The sequence below is a fragment of the Talpa europaea genome, assembly GCF_964194135.1.
Source record: "Talpa europaea genome assembly, chromosome: 6".
NCBI classification, from domain to species: Eukaryota; Metazoa; Chordata; class Mammalia; order Eulipotyphla; family Talpidae; genus Talpa; species Talpa europaea.
The window spans coordinates 40795755-40814952 of NC_140072.1; the positions used below are offsets into that span (position 1 = coordinate 40795755).

Consider the following 19198-nt stretch of genomic DNA (forward strand, 5'->3'; position numbering starts at 1 on the left):
GAGGACAATCCTGCTCTTTAATTAGGTTGTCACCTATGGTCATTTTACTCAATGCAGAGAAGGGAACAGTGTTAGGGAGCCTCACTTGGTCATCCTTTGGTCACTGCCTCTGTATGTTACCCTGATGGCAGCACCACTGTAGGAACTAACACTGAACTTCAGTAGATGGGGGTGGGGAAGTTTCTTAAAATACAGTGTTCTCTCCCACAAGGAGGACAGAAGGGGGATTTAAAGAATGCCAAGTGGGTGGCACCCAGTCTTGGTTAACTGGTTTTGTGATTCAGATCTATAAACTTCCTTCTTCAAAGTCTTGCTTTTTGTTGTTTTTTAGGAATATATGTGGATAAAACTGGAAGATGATTCTGAGGGGTTATTTCTCTAGGTCAGCAGTTTTGAAATGATTCAATATTAAGTTCCTACCCTAAAAAATGAACCTCAAAGAGCTTTTATTGTCTAGGTTATATACATTGATACTATTTCAGAATTATAATGTGTTTAAAAATAACAGTAAATTATGTTAACTTTTTATGAAAAATAAATTTCAAGACAAACCTAGGGAGAAAACTGTCATCCAACATTTTTGCAAAACTCTAATGTCTGTTTTAATAGAAGACAGTTGGGTTCTTACAGCTGCTTCTACAATCTGTTGTACAGTTTTAGTTGAAGTAAAATGAAGTAAATCTGACTTCAGAGAGAGAAAGTTGGGAGAAAGGGTTTTTAAATAGTCTTCCAGTAACTGACCATTTGATACCCCTGCAAAACTTGACAAGTAGTGGTTTCTTAAAGGCAATCAGAAACCTTATCAATGAGTTTTTTGTATTCAAACCCACTGCTCTATCTTACTTACAAATGACTTTGTAACAACATGCATTAGTTATTTAGAAATGTTCACTGAAAAATACAGATCTACCAAATTTTAATACATTTCATCATACAGATCACCATGTTAATATCACTATCAATCTCAGAAAGTCTAAAATACTGGGACAATATCAAGCTCATAGTGGCAGTACAAGTTCCAAAAATTCTCATTTATGCTTGAAAGCGTTCATTTTATCATTGGCAACACCATCAGCTTCCCTTGAAGGAAAAGGCTCATCTAGTCCTTTTCCAGAAAATGTCAGCCAAATAGCCAAGTTGTAAATACCATAATTTGCTAAAGTAAAAACGGGATGCCATGAAGCACACAGCTAATTCAGCTTGCAGCTCAACTGCTTTTTCTCAAGACAGCCATGCTTCAATGTGCAGAAGTGCTTTATCCATGCTTCCCATTGCATAGGTTATATCAAGGATATTTCTAAGTGAAGTTGGCAAAGCTTTTTACTGTGAAAGCAAGGCAGTGAAGACAATCACTACTAGTATTTGTGCCACTGCCTTGATACCAACCAAGAAACCACCTGTTGACCTCAGACCCACTCTCCATTTACTCCTCCAAGGCTCTGGGAACTTTCAGGTGATAAGCTGATCACATTCTAAAAATCACTGCTCCAGGTACTGCCCCAACTGTGTTTTCGAAATCCTTAAGGTTATGGTTTTTGTGGTGTAAAAAATTTAAGTGAAGGCTTTAATTTAGGGAACAGTCCTCAAGCCAGAATCCACTTGGAAGTGACTGTCAGAGGACAAATGAGTGTAATGGGAATGAAGAAGTGATTGCCTGTGGCAGTGTTTCTCTACCTTTTTTTTCATCCCACTTCCCTAAGGAAGTTAATAGACATCTTTTTCCCATGAATACTTAATACCATAGATAACACTGTGTGTATTTACATACTGTGGTCTTTCAGCAGGCCACAAGTTACTGTCTCCAAGATTTCCACTCCTTACCCTAAGGACCTAATTTTCATCCCACTGAGAATATATTGGGTTGTAGCCAGAAATAACTCCATTTTAGGGTTCACATCCTCCCCTATTTACTTTTTTTGGCATTTTCCTAATTGCCATCACAGCATGTGACACAAGGTACGTAAGAGCTTCTAAGGGAAAGCAGAAGCATGTCTTACTCTAAACCAACCTACATTGAAAGTTTACTTCAGTGCTGACTGAATGTCTTAAATGCAAAGATTTACCCAGCAATCAGGAAATAGGCGGGACCTATTTCAGAAAAGCACTCACGATGGAATTCTTTTAAATTGTGAACATCCTTATAAAATAGGACTTGGGACTCAGATGGAATACTTCTATAAAGCTTTAAGATTTCAGAAAGGTCTTAGATACACCCCTCCTACATATAAAGTGATATAAATATTTAAAGATTTTATTTATTTTTGCATAGAAGAACTGGAGTGTAGGCCAGAGGTAAAGGGTGAGAAGATTCACCAGGGACTGAGTGGGGAACAGAACAGGTGGATCTACTGAAATACACTGCTGAGGGGAGCAGCGCGTGAAACAGGAGAGGTCTGCTGCGCCATGTATGTTAGTTCCCTGGCTAGGGATCAAACTCAGGCCATGGTGTTGGGCCGTCGTGGTGGAAGGACTGAGACTTAACCCCTAGGCCACCAGGGAGGCCCCAATAAGGTGATTATAAATAGTACATACAACCCTCAAAATGTAACACGAGTTAAAGCAAGCAAAATCTGGCATAACGACAATGTGCTGATGGTCTGCAGTTCTTCACCACAGGGCTCCATGTCAAAGGGGGGGAACTGGGTCTGCGGCTCTGCACGTCTACCAAGCCCGAGTGGAAGACAGCCCGGTTAGATGAAGGTCAAGGATGTGCCTTCCAGGTCTTCTCGGGGCTGAAAGTCTTAATGACATTTTCTAGGGAACCATGATTCTGTCCAAAGTCATTGTGGTTCAGAGGCCTTCAGGCCGCTGATATTTCCAGAAGGCCACCTCCCCATCATCACTGCAGGAGGCCAGGAGCCCTCGCTGCTTGGGGTTCCAAGCCACACAGTTGACATCCTGGGAATGGGCCTGAGGCAAGTGGGCTGTCAGGGAGAAGGTAGGCTGCTGTGGATCTGAGCCGGAATCCTCCTCAAACACCCGGATGGCATCGTCCCCACAAGCTGTAGCCAGAGCCCCTGTCAGCTGACACCTGGAAGGAACATAAGTGTCAGCATATAAGCAGGTGGCTCCTCCCTCCCCAGCCCTGCAAATCAGGTAAAAGTAATTAGTTCTATGTCTCTGGCCTGCTCTCTTCCCAAACTTAGGTCTCAGCACAAGTTTCTTATGGAAGAACTTCCCCAACTAACACCTAACCACAAACATCACCCCCCTAAGTCTTCAAGTGCAGCTGTCTAGCTTTCCTTTGATATAATCAGCTTAAAAACACTACATGCAATTCTGAACTGTACTTTCCTCTCTTAGCATAAGCAGTTTCTCTTGTCAGGGAGTAGTCTTAATCATTTTTTAACAGTAATATAATAGGTCATTGGATTTTACCATGCTTTAGTCTATTTTCAAATGTCATTCTCAAATGCTTGTTAATATTAATAAAACATTGATGTACATCAAGATTTTCAGTTTTTAGGATTATTTGCTAGGGATAGATTCTCAGGGTCAGGACTGCCCTCTGATGAATTCTCCTATATGAATGGTGTTACTTTTCTAGACTTCCTAAGGGTAGAGTCAGTGAGACAAATCATAAAAAAACAAAAAGTGGGGTGCAGCTGTGGGGCTGGTTGGGGAGAGCTCAGCCAGTGTCACAGGTCCCAGCAGCACTACTTGCTACCCCCTGGCCAGGCTGACAAGAAGCCAATGCCCTGTCGGTGCTGCCAGTAGCTGATGAACAAGTTTAACCAGGTGGGCCAGAGGGCCGGGGGTGGCAGGTGGTGGGGCACAAAGGCAGTGGGGTCAGAGAGCACCAGAGATGCTGGATAAAGGGGGCGGCCAACTGTGGGGAAAAAAAAAGTCATGAACCCACAATCTCAGTAACAATATTGTTGGATGGTACGATGCTGTGACTCCTAGAGGCTGTAGCTGCCCTCACAGCCTGTGATCTTAACATAGGTGCAGGCCTGGGTCTAAATTTGTTCCCTGCTCCTGTGGACCCCCAGGCCAGTCAGCAATAAGCCAGCATAGTAGTCAGTTTGGCCTGATCTGAACAGGATGGTTTCCCATGCTCTCCCCAAACGTGGTAGAGAGCAGCACAGGGTCTCAACTTCTCTAAATTCTCTCCAGATGGAGGAGATGGAAGTCTTACCAAGCGACGTCGTAAATGGTCCGGGAGTGGAAGCCTGACAATGTGCAGATACATTTCCAGCTGGGGTCAGAGCCGCTGCACGCCACCCCTGCAGACAGACTTCTCTTAAGCCTGAGGTGTGTGTCCTGGGCACCTCTGGGGGGTAAATCCCCACTGCAGAGGAAATCCTAACTTGCCCTCCCTTACCTCCCCCTTCAATCATGAGTCCTTATCTTCATTCCTCTGTCCCCATTCTTACTGATCTATCTTAAACATTATGGCCAGACTGGTATTTTTACAGAATTCTGAGACTAGGAATAGGAAATGTCCTACTCTTTAAAAAAAAACCCTGCCTGCCTTTTAAGGCCACCCACCTGCCAGCCTATTTCTCCCAAAACCCTTTGTACCCTATGCTCCATCTAAATGAATCACTCTTTCTGGAGGAAATCTAGCTTTCCCACCTTCAATGCTTTTGCTCATACTATTCTATTTTATCCACCATTCTCTTTTCATGTAAATCCTATGCAGCCTTTCAAGTTTGGATGAAATGGCTACTCTTCCTGGGCCTCCCCGGTGGCGCAGCGGTTGAGCGCTGGGTTGCGAAGCTGCCCGCGGCCTCTGCAGCGCCGGTTCGATCCCCGGCTGCTCCCCGGCCACCAGAGGAGGGTCCCACATGGCGCGCAGACCTCTCCTGCCGCCCGCTGCTCCCCTCAGCAGTGTACTTCGGTCCTTCTGCCTGCTCTGCTCCCCGCTCTGGCTCTGGTGAATTCTCCCGCCCTCCCGTGCTTCTGACTGTGCCCAGTGCATATATAAACAAAACAAACAAACAAATAAATAAATAAAAAAAAAAGCATGCCTCTATTAAAAAAAAAAAAATTAAAAAGAAAAAAAAATGTCTTTGAAATGGCTACTCTTCCACAAAGCTTTCCCTGATTCTTCCAGACTTTATCTGGAGGCCTCTCATGGCACATCTCACTTTCTATCCTGATTTGCTGCCATTCACCTATGTGTCTTAGTCTCTAGGAGATGAGTCTTATTTAGTTCTCCCATTGGCACCTTACCTTGTTCGTTGCCTGGTAGGTACTGGTGCCAGATGCGCACAGTACGGTCATCACTACAAGATGCCAGGCGCTGGCCGCTGGGGTCAAAGGCCAAGCTCCACACAGTGGATTCATGGCCCTCAAGAGTGGCGCAGCATACCCAGTCATCTTCTTCCTCTCGGTAGAGCTTCACTGAGTCATCATAGCTTGCAGAGGCTAACAGCTGGAGTGGGGTTGGGGGCAGGGAAAACATACTTGTCTGTATGGTACAGGAAGTACCTATGGTTCCAATATGTCTCCCTGCTAGAACAGAGCAGTCCCAGTAATCTGTTTTTTGTAAAATGATTAACATCTCTTGGTCACAGAGATCCCTCTAAGTCAGATTGATGCTGAGAAGTAGAAGAAAGGTGGGCATAACAACCCTTCTCACCAAGACACTGCATTCTTACCTCCTGGTTTGGATGCCAAACCACATGCTTTACATCCTGTGTATGGGAGTTGAGGACACTGACACATTCATACTCATCTTCTTCATCAACTGTGGAAGGAAAACCAAAAACGGCCCATGAGTTGACCCTGTCAGGGACACAGATGGGGATGTCTGTCTAATTGTTCCTAACTGCAACCAGAGGGACCTGGACTCACCTTCCCAGACCCATACACTCTTATCTCGACTGCAGGTGGCAAGGAGGTTCCCGGATGGGGCCCAGGCCACAGACTTGACTTCATTTTCATGGCCTTCCAGAGTGGTTACACACTGAAAAGGGAAAAGAACAGTAGCCAAGACCCTTGCGGTCCTTTTCATGAGTATAGTTAAACTGGCTCAAGTTCCTGAACCAGCCCTGCAATGCAACCAGGCAACAATCCTCTTCCTCCCCAACCTGGCTACCTCAAAGTCATCCTGATTTTTCTTCCAAATGCAAGTGGTCGCATCAAAGCTCGCAGACGCCAGGTAATTCCCACAGGGAGACCAGGCCACCTTCCGCACAGTGCGTTGATGGCCTTCAGAAAGGACAGATTTGCAGATCCAGCTGTCACCTAGAACAGAGAAAAGGTCAAGCTCTGGAGTTGGATGCACAAGAAGGTGCTGAAGCAGTATCAGTGTCATTTGATAATGGGAACTTAGTACTGGAAGCAAGCTGGGAAGCAAAGTTCAACCCATATATTTAACAACAAGCTTTTAGGAAGATGTAGCTGACTCTACTTCTGAGGCAGCCTCCTGATGAGTTGTAAATCCATCCGTGGCTCCCAAATGCCCTCCAGATAAAATTTAAACTTCACCGATCTGTTGCATTACTCTGCAGGCTACTCTCCCAGGCTACTCTCTCATTTTCCTGCCTCAGCAACTATCACAATTCCCTCAACAGTACCAGTTTGTCCACTGACGTTTGTGCTTCTGGAAGTCGCCCACGCCTTTGCCCAAAGTCCTTCTCAGAGCGACCAACGTCCAAGTCAAGTCATTCTGATTCTTCTTCCAAATGCAAGTGGCCTCTATCTCCTCTCCCTGGACCTGTAACCTCGATCCAGGTCGACATGCCCCTTGTGCTGCGATCCCACACTATCTGCACGCTGAACGCTCGGAGCAGGGGTCGCACTGTTAGGCTGAGCCTTACCGTCCAGGCCCCAGATGCGAACTCTACGGTCGCCACCGCACGAGGCCAGCAGCGTCCCAGTAGGGTTCCAGGCCAGGAACCAGCAGCGGGAGTCGGGGTGTGCCGGGACGCGGCCCAGCAGCACCAGCGAGTCCTTCATGGCAGCCCGGCGCAGGAGGAAGAGGAAATGGGCAAATTCTGCCGCGCCGACTGCAGGTCGCACTGCAGAAGTCCCCGCAACCTCGCCGCCACCCTCCAGTGGCCGCCAGGTCAGGCCGCTTCCGCCCGAGGGCCCAGGTCGTCTTGGGAAGTGAAGTGCCCGCTGCGCGGCCGCGTTGCCCTCTGGGAGTTGTAGTAGCCTTCGCACACCTCCGCCCCTCCCATAGAGGAAAGCATCGCGGGAACGCCAGGGACTACCAGTCCCGTGAGGCCCTGCGCAGGGAGCCGGCGGCGCGCCCGGGCTGTGACGCGCGCGGGGGACGGGGAGGGGAGCCGGAGGAGGCGGTGGCAGAGGAGGAGGAAGCCGGAAGTGCATCGGGCCCGGGTCGGTCCGGGCGTTGCGGGCTTGGGGCCTGAGATCTCTCGGCCCGGGGCTGCTGAGGAGCCCGTGACTGGACGGAGCGGCACCATCCCGGCCCTGGGGCTTGCTGACTGGTGAGGAAAAGGGGCAGCCTAGGGAGGTTCCTTTCTGCGCTCAGGTCGCACCCCCAGAGCGCGGTTCCTAGATCCCCAGTCCCTGATGCCCGCGGCCCAGCCGGGCTCTCCGCCCCTCAGCACCCTCTGGCCGCAGCCCCGGGTCTCTCGCTCACCGGCAGCGGATGTCTCCGTGCCCCCCAGCCTACAACTCGGCCCGTCGAGACCCCAACCGTCCCCCAGTCCTTTCCGGTTCTTCATTCTGCACCTCCGCAGCCCTGTTCTAGGAACCCGGTCCCCGCCCCCCAAATTCCCGCAGCCCTCCCGTTTCCCCTCCGCCGCAGGTCCCGCCCCCTGTCCTCGGGTGCCGGCCCCGGAGTCGGCTTCACCTGCGGAGACCCCAGCGACTTGCTCTCTTCCCGGCACAGGCAGGGTCTGCGCGCCCCTCGGAGGTCGGCGGCAACCAGCAGCGACCGCGGAGCGACGGCGGGCGGCCCCGGGCATGTACGCCCCCGGAGGCGCAGGGCTGCCCGGAGGGCGCCGGCGGAGGAGCCCGGGAGGCAGCGCTCTGCCCAAGCAGCCGGAGCGTAGTCTGGCCTCGGCCCTGCCGGGCGCCCTGTCCATCACGGCGCTTTGCACTGCGCTGGCAGAGCCTGCCTGGCTGCACATCCACGGTGGCACCTGTTCCCGCCAGGAGCTGGGGGTCTCCGACGTGCTAGGCTACGTGCACCCGGACCTGCTGAAAGGTGAGAGCGCCGCGCGCCATCCCTGTTCTTTTTGAGCGACCCGGCCGGGCGCTGAATGTGATGGGGGCCGGAACTGAGATAGTCGAGGGCAGGCGATTGAAGCCCCGTTCCTGCCTACCCACCAGGTGGCTCTGTTTGCTCTCCGGCCCCTCATTAATTCTGATGTTGTTCAGCCGAGCACCTACTCCTCAAGCCAATGCTAATCTGGACTGCTGCTATTTTAGGATTCAGCGGGAGGAAGGGCACTGTGTATTGAGAAAAGATAAGGGGCTAGGCATCACAATTAGTCGTCCACTTCTAAGGAGCCAGTGGGAAACAGGAAGGTTTCTTTGGGCATCTTGATTGATGGAGAAAAAGGAACTTTTAATATGTCTAGATTTAAAAAGATATTTTTGTGTTTTATGATAATTGAGAAATTATTGAGAAAAAGAGTCTGTGGCATTTTAGGTAAACAGAAATCAGTTCCATTGCCAGCAAAACAGTTGAAAACTGACTTTTGTAGCCATTATAAGTCTACCCTGAGAAAAGATATGGTCAAGATAAATGAGATATGGTTGCTTTGTCTGTCAACATCCTCCCAAACAGATAAGCAGAGGAATGGAGAGAGGGGCCTGTCCCAGGGAGTCCTGTCTCCAGTAATGAGGGTAAAGGCTGTGGTGTGCAGACCTGCATTGCCTGGCTTTTACCAGAAAATGGTCACAGGACCCCAAACAGCTCTTAGTATCAGCACGGTCTATTATTTCTAAGATCTTTTGAATCATTCTCCCATTCAACTCCCTGGCTGTGATGTTTACTGCCCCATATATTGATGCCCTATGAGGTATTTTCTGCCTCTCTAAGGATTCAGGTTTGGCATTTGGTGAAAAGGTTACGTTCTTTGTGCCTTGGATCCTACCACCACTTCTGCAGGTCTAGACTAAAAAGCCCTGTCCTTGTGGCCTAATGTTGTCTTTTCCTGAAAGTCTTCTTACTGTTTTTGCATCTCTTCGGTTTTTGAAGCTTTAGGATGATTCTGTGGAGGACAGGTTGGGGGCTTCGGTTGGTTTCCAGATTTCACTGTGATGATGGTCTTCGCTGGGTTAGCTTATTCAGACATGATGTAGGCCTTATGACATGCAGCTTTTTCTTTAGCTTGTACCTGATGGCACAAAGGTAATCAGGTTTGAGTTTAATCTGAATGGTTTTTCCCTTGGCTCATTCCCCTGCATTGCCTTCTTTGAAGGACAGCTGCCACCTTTCTCCCACTACATCGGAGGCCTTTGCAGTTGATCCCCTGATGTTTCAGTGTTTCAAGAACTTGGTGTCACCTACAGACTGGGAGAGAGCTCATGATGCTCCTCCTCTTTTAGATGATCCCTGGGAGAGCTCATAAAATTCAGGTGATAGAGGGAGAAGCCCTCTGAACCCGTGTTTTTATTTCAGTGCTTCCAGGACCCAAATTCCAGCTGTGTTACTGAGTGGCAATGGAACTAATTTCTGGCTCAGAGACATGAAGTAGTTTCTCCAGGGTCATACATCTGGGGATGGCATAACTGAGACTATTTCACATCTGTTGGCTCCAGTATTTAAGATGACTGGCTTGCTTCCTTTATTTTATTTCACTGTTTTAAGGGATGATCACGTGATTATTCCACTTTTATGTGCCTTTTTGTCCAAAGCATATAAAAATAAAAATAATATATATATTTTTTTAATGAAATGGTTATTTCATTTTTTTTTTTAAAGGTTTATTTATAAAAGCAGCACTGGGGTACAAGCCAGAGGTGCGGGAGGGTAAGAGACAGGAAAGATCTGCCTTGCCATGTGGGAATCTCCCTGGCCGGCCGGGAATCGAACTGGCACTGCAGGGGTTGCAGACAGCTTCACAGTGCTGCATTCAACCCACTGCACCACCGGGGAGGCCCCAAAATATATTCTTGATGCAGGCTTTCCTTTCTTGTTTACTCTTTTTAAGAAATTAATCAAGGGCCTCCCCGGTGGCGCAGCCGTTGAGCACTGGGTTGCGAAGCTGCCCGCATCCTCTGCAATGCTGGTTCGATCCCCGGCTGCTCCCTGGCCACCAGAGGAGGGTCCCGCATGGCACGCAGACCTCTCCTGCCACCCGCTGCTCCCCTCAGCAGTGTACTTCGGTCCTTCTGCCTGCTCTGCTCCCCGCTCTGGCTCTGGTGAATTCTCTCACCCTCCCGCACTTCTGACTGTACCCAGTGCTTATATAAATAAATAAATAAATAAATAAATAAATCTTTAAAAAAAAAAAAGGAAATTAATCAAGCCAGATTTTGTCTTTTGTAAAGCATTTTGTCTTGATCTTTACATTACATTTCTCATGTGTTTAGGGGTGGGTCTCAATCCATCATAAGTTTCTATCTGCTTGCCAACTCCTTAGCCATTGCAAGTAAGGAACACTTGGGTGTTCAGTAATAGGAGAATTGACATTGGTACCCTATGAGCTATCACAAAAGGTGGGGAGGGATTTTTTTTTTAAAGATTTATTTTATTTATACAAGAATTGGGGTATAGGCCAGATGTGCGGGAGGGTGAGAGGATTCACCAGAGACAGAGTGGGGAACAGAACAGGCAGACTGACGAAATACACTGCTGAGGGGAGCAGCGGGTGAGACAGGAGAGGTCTGCTCGCCATGTGGCTGGCGGGGACTGAACCGGCACTGCTGAGGCTGTGGACAGCTTCACAATGCTGCGCTCAATGCCTGTGCCACCAGGGAGGCCCCAAGGTGGGGAGGGATTAGGGAGCCTCTGATTGTGTCTTTTCTTTCTTTTCTCTGTACCTGTTGGGTTTTGGTACCCAGTGGACCATCGGGCATATAGTATCCTCTACAACTGTGCTGATCTGCAGGTCCTAACATATGTCCTAGCATGGAAGCCTGGGATATTCCCCATCTCAGGAGGGAGCAAAGTACAAGGCACAGACCTAGCGTCTACAGATGTCTCCAGAAGGAGAACACACACTACCAGGTCTCTGTAGGTGATGGAGAGTAGGCAGGGCTGGCAGACTGCAGCATTGCCTTCTTGTTTCTCAGCCCCCTACCTGAGTGTGGGCATTGTGCAAAGCACACTGCATGCTGGTTTTAGTTTCCTCTAAACAACATCTTTATTTGGTAGGTACTGTCATCACCCCCACTTCACAAAGGTCTCAGGGTCAGGGAGATCAGGTAATTTGCTAAGGGGCACACAGCTGATTGGTGTGGCACGGACTCCATTCTTGTTTTTTGTTTTTTTTTGAAGATTTATTTAATTTATTTATACAAGCACTGGGTACAGTCAGAAGTGCAGGAGGGTGAGAGAATTCACCAGAGCAGGGAGCACAGCAGGCAGAAGGACTGAAGTACACTGCTGAGGGGAGCAGCGGGCGGCAGGAGAGGTCTGCGTGCCATGTGGGACCCTCCTCCGGTGGCCGGGGAGCAGCCGGGGATCGAACCGTCGCTGCAGAGGCTGCGGGTAGCTTCGCAACCCAGCACTCAACCGCTGCGCCACCGGGGAGGCCCCAGACTCCATTCTTACCACCACGCTTTAGTGTACTCTATTTCTTTTTTTTTTCCGCCAGAGCTTTCCAAGGGTTATTTCCCCATTCCAGCTGGGTTTTTATCACAGGCCCAGCTAACAGTGTATTTCATCCCTCATCACATCAGTGTTAAGGCTCAAGTTGGTCATTCTGAGGCAGAAGCACTCACCCTCCCACTGTCACTGCAGATCCCCTAAAGGCTTTAGCAAATGCAGTCCAGCTAAAAGATTCCTGGATTCTTTACTCCCTGGGGGTGCCTGCTTCTCATACAGCTCTTCAGTCTGAGCCAGGGGAGCCCCAACCTCTCCCTGCCATTCAAGTGTTGCCTGCAAAGGGCAGCACAACAGCCTTAGGAAAGCAACTTTAGAGAATGAGGAAGTCAGGTGAATCATGGTTGACAGCAAGCCACGGGGAGATCAAGGGCCTTCCAAGGAGGGTGGGTGTGTCTGAGGGGTGGTGACTGAGGCAGCTGGCACTTCCAGGGCCTCAACTTGGCTGGGATTACTAGTATCTGTGGTAGTGACTTGACCAGGCACTAGAGGGCCTTGTTGGAGTCCGGTGCCAGAAACCTGTCTGGGTGCCAAAAAGTCAGTGGGGCAAGGCTTTGCAGGTGGGCTGATGAGTGCTGAGAAGGATTTGAGCCATGGGGAAGTACCTCTAACTCACAGGAACTCTAGTGAGGGGAGAAAGCAGGGAAGGTGGAGTAGAAGACTGGCCAGAAGCCACTTTAACCTTCCTGCCTTACAGCCTGTTTGGGTCAGTAAGGGGGTGTGAGCAATGGGCAGGTAGACAGGAAGAGCCAGGGCCTTCAAAACAAATCTAGCTCAATGACTCACCAAGTGACCTTGGGCAAAGTCAGTTCCTTGGGATCCTGTTACGCAGCAGCTGCCTTCTTCCCTAGTGACTGGACAGACAGTCGAGCAATAGTTACCAAAATAAACAGGCCACAGCACAACTGGAGAATAGGATGTGTTCTCTGCCTTACCAGAGTTTCTGCATCACAGGTTTGAATTTCAAATCAGGACCCTGCCCCATATGCCAGTCATTTCTTTCCACAAATAATACATCCACACATTTGCAGGTCTTGTTCTTTTTAGCAGCCCCCTCATGGGAGCAGATATTTTTGCCCTCCCTGCCATGCCGATGACTGGTTGGAGAGAAGAGAAAGAGACACTGAGATCCTGACCCCAGCAGTGCTGGGGCTGGATAACTGCTGTCCTCTCTCTGCTCCCATAACCTCTGATGAAAGACCACCTGGGATGTGTGGCAAGCTCCTGGGGTGTCTATTAGCATCACTCCAGGGAACATTACATTTGGCTCCTCACTAAACCTGAGCGTTTATGCACAGATTTAAGGTAGAGAAAGGCAGTCACATTGAAAAAAAACCTGTTTGAATTTTGGGTCAAAACCCATTTGGTGAAAGCCCCCCTCTATACCGCATCATACCGGTGGGGCAGAACCTTCGTCTGGGTTCGGTGGGGTCTTTCTCTGCCTCTCACTGCTGTATGTAGACGAGGAAGATTCCATAGAAGGAAAGGCACCCCAGGGGCAGCGCTGCTGTGCCCAGCTGAATCAGCCCAGATTAGCGGGACTGCTTCCATGTAGCAGGTGTTGTGGCTTCGCTTTCATTTGATAAATGAGGGCAGAGGCCAAGGGCAGTCAAGTCATGTGCTGGTGGTATCGCATAGTCTGTGGTGGGTCTAGGATTTGAGGCTAAGACCTCCCCTACAGCTTGCAGGAGCCACAGCGATGGCTGCTGAAGCTTAGGCCACATCAAGCAGGTTTTGGCCAATAATTCCCACTCTGAGCACTTTATTCATTGCTTAATGACCCAAGCCTTTTTTGCTTAGAAGAGATTTCCTGCTTCCAGCTTTCCCTTAGTGAATGCAACTGCTTCTGGTTCTGAGGATGGTTCTGACAGCATTCATATTAACTTTTGACCTTTCATTCAAATTCAGCTCTTTAGAATTTGATTGATTATCTCTGTCTGGGAAAAATAAAATGGCTAACTCTGCTGCTTGGTGATTCCTGGCGTCACAATGTAAGGAACCCTGACGGGGCTTTGGAGTCTAGCTCTGCTCTTTGTGACCAGGAGGAAGTCACTTAACCTTCTGGAGCCTCAGAGTCCTCATCTGAGCTGTGTGGTGAATCCCCCCAGAGTGAAGGGAAGCTAAGCCAAGATAACATTTGACCCATCTGTGCTCACAGGCTCTTCCTGGAGGGCATGCAAGAAACTGCCAATAATGTTTGCCTCTTGGGCAGTTGGACATCTGGAAGGGGAGGGGAGTCCTCTCTGAAGCTTTTTATCATGTCTAGGTCTTCCTTACTAAAACAAGTATATTATGAAACAGAGGACACAGGAGTGTATGTGATAAAAGTGCATTTTTAAGGATGAGAATAAGTGAACATCCTATACTTGCTGTGCAGTGGGAGAAAGTGTCTTTGAAATTCCGGTGTATTGCTTTTTCAGTTAAAACTTGTTAAATAAAACTTAGCCTATTTTTAAGAACCACAATTAAAGCACCCTTCAGAGTGCCAGACCACATTAAGTGATGCTGGTGGCCTCTGACCACAGCCTGCTGCAGAGCGGTGTGTGATGTCAGCCCTTACACCCTGCTGCTCATGGGTTATTCTTGGAAACACTAGAAGAACACTTTCGACTTGCCTTGTCACTGCCATTTGCCATGTGGACCCCAAGGAAAACTATCTCAGTGCACTTGTTTGTTTTTTTTTGTAGAACTGGAGTATAGGCCAGAGGTGCCGGGGGGGGGGGGGGGGACTAGTGAGACAACTCACCAGACACAGAGTGGGGAGCAGAACAGGCAGATTTACACTGCTAAGGGGAAGCAGCAGGTGAGACAGGAGAGGTCTGCTGTGCCATATGTTAGCTCCCTGGCCAGGGATTGAACTCAGGCCCTAGCAGTGATTGCCCTGAAACTTAACCTCTAGGCCACCAGGGACGCCCCCTCAGTGAGCTTTTAATAATCTTCAGAATAAAGGCAGCCCCTATTTCCAAGAGCTTTTCTTTTGATGAGGCCCTCTGGGTTTCTAGACTCTTCCAAGCCCATATGGCTGTCTTAGGCTATGCAGGGCTGGATTAATGAAGGTTGGTCCTGGTTGCTGGCTGAGCTAATGCACAGGCAAGCCTCTTGGCGGTAGGAGATCACCCAGGCTGGGTGATTGGCCAAAAACAGGCGGTCAACTGACAAGAGAGTGACAGATAGCTCTGAGGGCAGCTTAGTGGATGACCTGACACCAGATGGAGGCATATGGGTCTCATGTAGGCCTGAGGCAGGGAATGCATGCTGTCACAAAGGCCCAGAGCCTTTTGATTTCTGTTCTGGTTCTCATATGTGGGAGGCTTGGCCCTCTGCCCAAGACCCCACGATGCCAAATACATGGCTATGAATCTGCTTTGTTGGGTCCTGGTCTTGGACTTTCATTCATCAGTCCAACTTCCTGTCTGACCAGAGTCAGTGCCCCTGTATGGGAATTACCTGAACTGCTTGTTAAAACCCATATTCCTGGACCCTGCCCCAGACCTAGTGTCCAGAATCTCTGGGGCCGGGAACATGCTTTCAGCTCACACCCAGGAATTTTGATGTGCTCTAGAGAGTGATGTCCGTCATCCCTCGGCTCTCAGCCTGTGACCCAGACTCAGGAAAGGAGCCTATAGTCTGAGTCTTGTCTGCCCTTTCCAAGTGTTCCTAAATCACTTCAGGACCAATGGCCTAAATAAAAAGAGAGCTTGCCGATGATTGGGGTAGAGGAGGGAGTAGAAATTAAGACCCATTTCCTATTTTTTATTAAAGCTTAAAATGGCATCTTTTTGGATCAGCCCTTATACTGTCTGTGTGTATCTGGGTGCTATGACAGATTACATAATGTCAAAGGGCACTGACTGTTGTCTAGTTGGGGGGAAAATGTGGTCTAGAAGGAAAAGGTAGAGGCTGTTCTATGTGTCTAATGCACATTGTCATTCTTTGATCTCCTGGAATGTCATCCTCGAATGACCCTGGGGACTCCTTGAATGCTGTATCTCCTGTTTCAGCATCTTCCTTTTCCTTGGTTTACTCCCTCATTTTGGTAGAGCATGCTCCCCTCAATGGCTTTGCTCTCATTTTAGAAGGTATTTGTGCTGTCACAAAAGCTTGCAGCTTTTGTAGTATCAATCCAGTATGTTTTAGCTTTTCCTACTTCTGGCTTACACTTCAGCTTAATCTAGTCTATTATACATCAATTGTAAATCGCTTTACATTCCACTTCCCAGAATTTGTTTTGCTTTTCTCCTCTTTTTATGGGTTTATGCCTTTTTTCTTTTAAAGATTTATTTTATTTATTTATGCATACAGGAACTGGAGTGCAGAAGTGCAGGGGAGGGGTGAGAGGATCCACCAGAGACAGTTTAGGGAGCAGAACAGGTGAATCTATTGAAATATACTGCTGAGGGGAGCAGTGGGCGAGACAGGAGAGGTCTGCTACGCCATGTGTGCTGCAGTGGCTGCGGATAGCTTCATAGTGCTGAGACTTAACCCCCTGTGCCACCAGGGAGGCCCTAAGTTTATGCCTTTTTTAACAATTTTTTTCTTTTGTTTTTCTACAGCTCAGGAAGGGAAGAAAAAATATGTGTGACCATTCAATCTACCATCTTTCCTAATTTATGTGGTACACTCTTGTTTCTTTAAACCACTTCAGTTTTTTCTTTGGGTCAAATAGGGATGAATGTGTGGCTGGATAGAGAATTGACATTCGTTGACCTCTGAGCTTAGCTTCTGTGGCTGTCTCAGCTCAGAATTCCATGGATTTTTCCTGCCCCCCAAAGCATGCTATAGCAGAATGTGTTAACATGTGAGACTAACAACTCAGGGTCTTTCCAACTCATTAGAAGAGTGTGACAAGTACAGCAAAGTGGAGTCCTGCACTTAGACACTTCCTGTCTTGTTGGAAAGGGAAGACAGACAGAGGGACATGGAAGCAGTGACCCAGGGCTCCTGTCTGCTAATAGAAAAATTGTCCCATCTCTTCCCCATGCCAGCTGGGAGCAGGAGCTAAGACCAGGTGTGCCCCTGGCTCTCCAGGACTGTGGCAGAGAGGGGACAAACTCTTACTCTAGGTGTGGACATCCTGCCATAGGGTTGCCTAGGCCCTGAAGATTTGTTTCTCTCCCTACAGATTTCTGCATGAATCCCCAGACAGTGCTGCTCCTGCGGGTCATCGCTGCCTTCTGCTTCCTGGGCATCCTGTGTAGTCTCTCTGCATTCCTTCTGGATGTCTTTGGGCCCAAGCACCCAGCCCTGAAGATTACCCGTCGCTATGCCTTTGCCCACATCCTCACAGGTAACCTGCTCATCATGGGGGAGGATCTGCCATAGGGCTGGGGTATCCTGTCTGGTGTTGCAGGTGGGTCGAAGGTATTCCGTGTGCAGACACCATTCCATATGCTTGTTTCTGCTCTAGCCTTACACAGAGCACTAGGGCGTGATAGCAGCTTGCTTCTGTCATTTGCATGTTTGCCAGGACCACACATCACCGCTGCCCTGCTCTGGGGAGGGTATTGTTAGAATTCCCCAAGAGATCTTACTATTCTCTAAGAACTGGATTAGAAGTTCAACCCAGCTCATGGGGTCTGGAAGCAGCAAGGAAGGGACAAAGTGTCTCTCTGTGTCTCCCCCGGAGTCCGTGTTCTCACCAGTCTCTCCACCCCTTCCTGCTTCCCTGCAGACCAGCCTTCTTTGCTTGCATGCAACTTCGCTCCTCCCCGTGACTGGGCTGCTGTGCTTGGGACTTGTGGTTGTGCTGACTCTAACTTCCAAACTGTTTGACCTTGTCTGTTCCTTTCAAGCACCCAATGACTTCTAGTATCCCAATTCCAAATCTTTAGGACAGGGAAGCTGACTGGCCCAGAGGGGGTCAGGCATCTGTCTCAGATGCAGCCTGAGACTCCCATGACTAGAGAGTTCCTCCTTGCAGGGTCTCTGAGAATGGGGTTTGGGTAGAGAGGCTGCAGTTGGTTGCTCAGGCATCCTGCCTGCTAACCCCACTTCTGTGCTATTTCTCTGTCCCCCAGTCCTGCAGTGTGCCACTGTTATCGGCTTCTCTTACTGGGCCTCCGAACTCATCCTGGCCCAGCAGCAGCAACATAAGAAGTACCATGGTTCCCAGGTTTATGTCACCTTTGCTGTTAGCTTCTACCTGGTGGCAGGAGCTGGTGGAGCCTCAATCCTGGCCACAGCAGCCAACCTCCTGCGCCACTACCCCACGGAGGAAGAGGAGCAAGCACTGGAGCTGCTCTCTGAGATGGAGGAGAACGAGCCCTACCCAGCAGAATATGAGGTCATCAACCAATTCCAGCCACCTCCAGCCTACACACCCTAATGCCACCTCAGGCTTTCTTCCTCAGCAATCCCTCCCCACTCTGCAGCTCCTCTCACACCCAGAGGCGCTCCCTTCCCCAGCAGGCTGCACGGGTAGGATCCTGACCATCTTCACCAAACCTTCCCCAGGAGAGACTCTGCCTTTAGGGTTGTTAGTGTATCCCTGCTCTCAAAACCTGGGGTTCACCAATTTTATATAATGCACTGGTTCCCCTCCTGTCACTTCTTCATGGTCACTAGTCATTACCAACCAGGGAGGGTCATACAAGTGTTCTCTTTCATGGGCCATATCTTTGAGACCGGGACTTTCCTCGGGGAGCTGCTGACAGTGGACAGTCCCAGACAGGAGAAGTGTCAGCAGGGTTCAAGGGAAAGAGGACTGTGCCCTGCAGACTAGCCCCATGAGGGTCAACGTTTGTTCCACAGCTGTAGCTCTGGGCTGACACACACCCCCAACATGTACCCTCCCCACCCCCATTCCTTCTTGGAGTAGTTACTCCCTTGAATTCTCTGCACTTTAGTCTGAGCGTCCCATCAGGTGCGCTCTGGTTTTATGGGGAGAAGGAATTGCTATTGGAAAGCACAGCAGTTGCTCTCCCCGCCCTGCCCTTGCTTGAGTGGCTGGAGCCCCGGCAAGGAGAGCACCACCTGAGGCCTGGGGCCTCCCAGTACCCACAGAGGGTGAGTGAAGGGAACTGTATCTCCCCAGCCCCTTCACCTTTTAAAATGTGGGTGGTTTTAAAAGAAGAAACAACCAAGACACAGAAACAAATTCTCTTTTTAAACTAGGGACAAGACTTGTTTTTTTTTTTTCTTCAGATATTTATCCACTTCCTCTTGGCTATGTGTTGTTTTAAGCCATAGCTCCTTCCAGCCCGTGGTCATTCCTTCCTGAATCTCCCCTAGCAGAATGCAGCCCTCTTTCCTTGCTCTCTTCTCAGTGACCCCAGCTCCCTGGGGCCTTCCTGTGGAACCTGGAACCCCATCCCCAGAGGGGCTGAGGACTGTGGCCTGGCTGGCTGGCCAGCGTGGTGCTCCTCAGGACTGTGGCACTGAGATGTAACCTGGCCTCCTTGCAGGAACAGGGGCCACAGTAGGGCGGGAAGCCCACCACTCTCCACATAGGAACCACACCCAGTGGGGTCCCATCGCGTGAGGTGTCAAACTAACGGATCT

The 19198-nt window shown here is 49.3% G+C and overlaps 2 protein-coding genes across 2 annotated transcripts; one reads left to right on the forward strand and one right to left on the reverse strand.

Moving 5' to 3' along the window:
• Positions 1-2790: 2790 nt before the first annotated feature.
• Positions 2791-6909, reverse strand: CIAO1 (cytosolic iron-sulfur assembly component 1; the record flags this gene model as incomplete). Its single annotated transcript, XM_084235762.1, has 7 exons — positions 2791-3031; positions 4139-4226; positions 5179-5380; positions 5607-5695; positions 5803-5914; positions 6047-6195; positions 6771-6909. The coding sequence occupies 7 exons, from the start codon at positions 6907-6909 to the stop codon at positions 2791-2793; spliced, it is 1020 nt and encodes a 339-aa protein (XP_084091888.1).
• Positions 6910-7884: 975 nt separating this feature from the next.
• On the forward strand, positions 7885-18023 carry TMEM127 (transmembrane protein 127; the record flags this gene model as incomplete). The annotated part of the gene is made up of 3 exons (XM_084234541.1): positions 7885-8128; positions 16821-16985; positions 17716-18023. The coding sequence occupies 3 exons, from the start codon at positions 7885-7887 to the stop codon at positions 18021-18023; spliced, it is 717 nt and encodes a 238-aa protein (XP_084090667.1).
• Positions 18024-19198: the final 1175 nt, after the last annotated feature.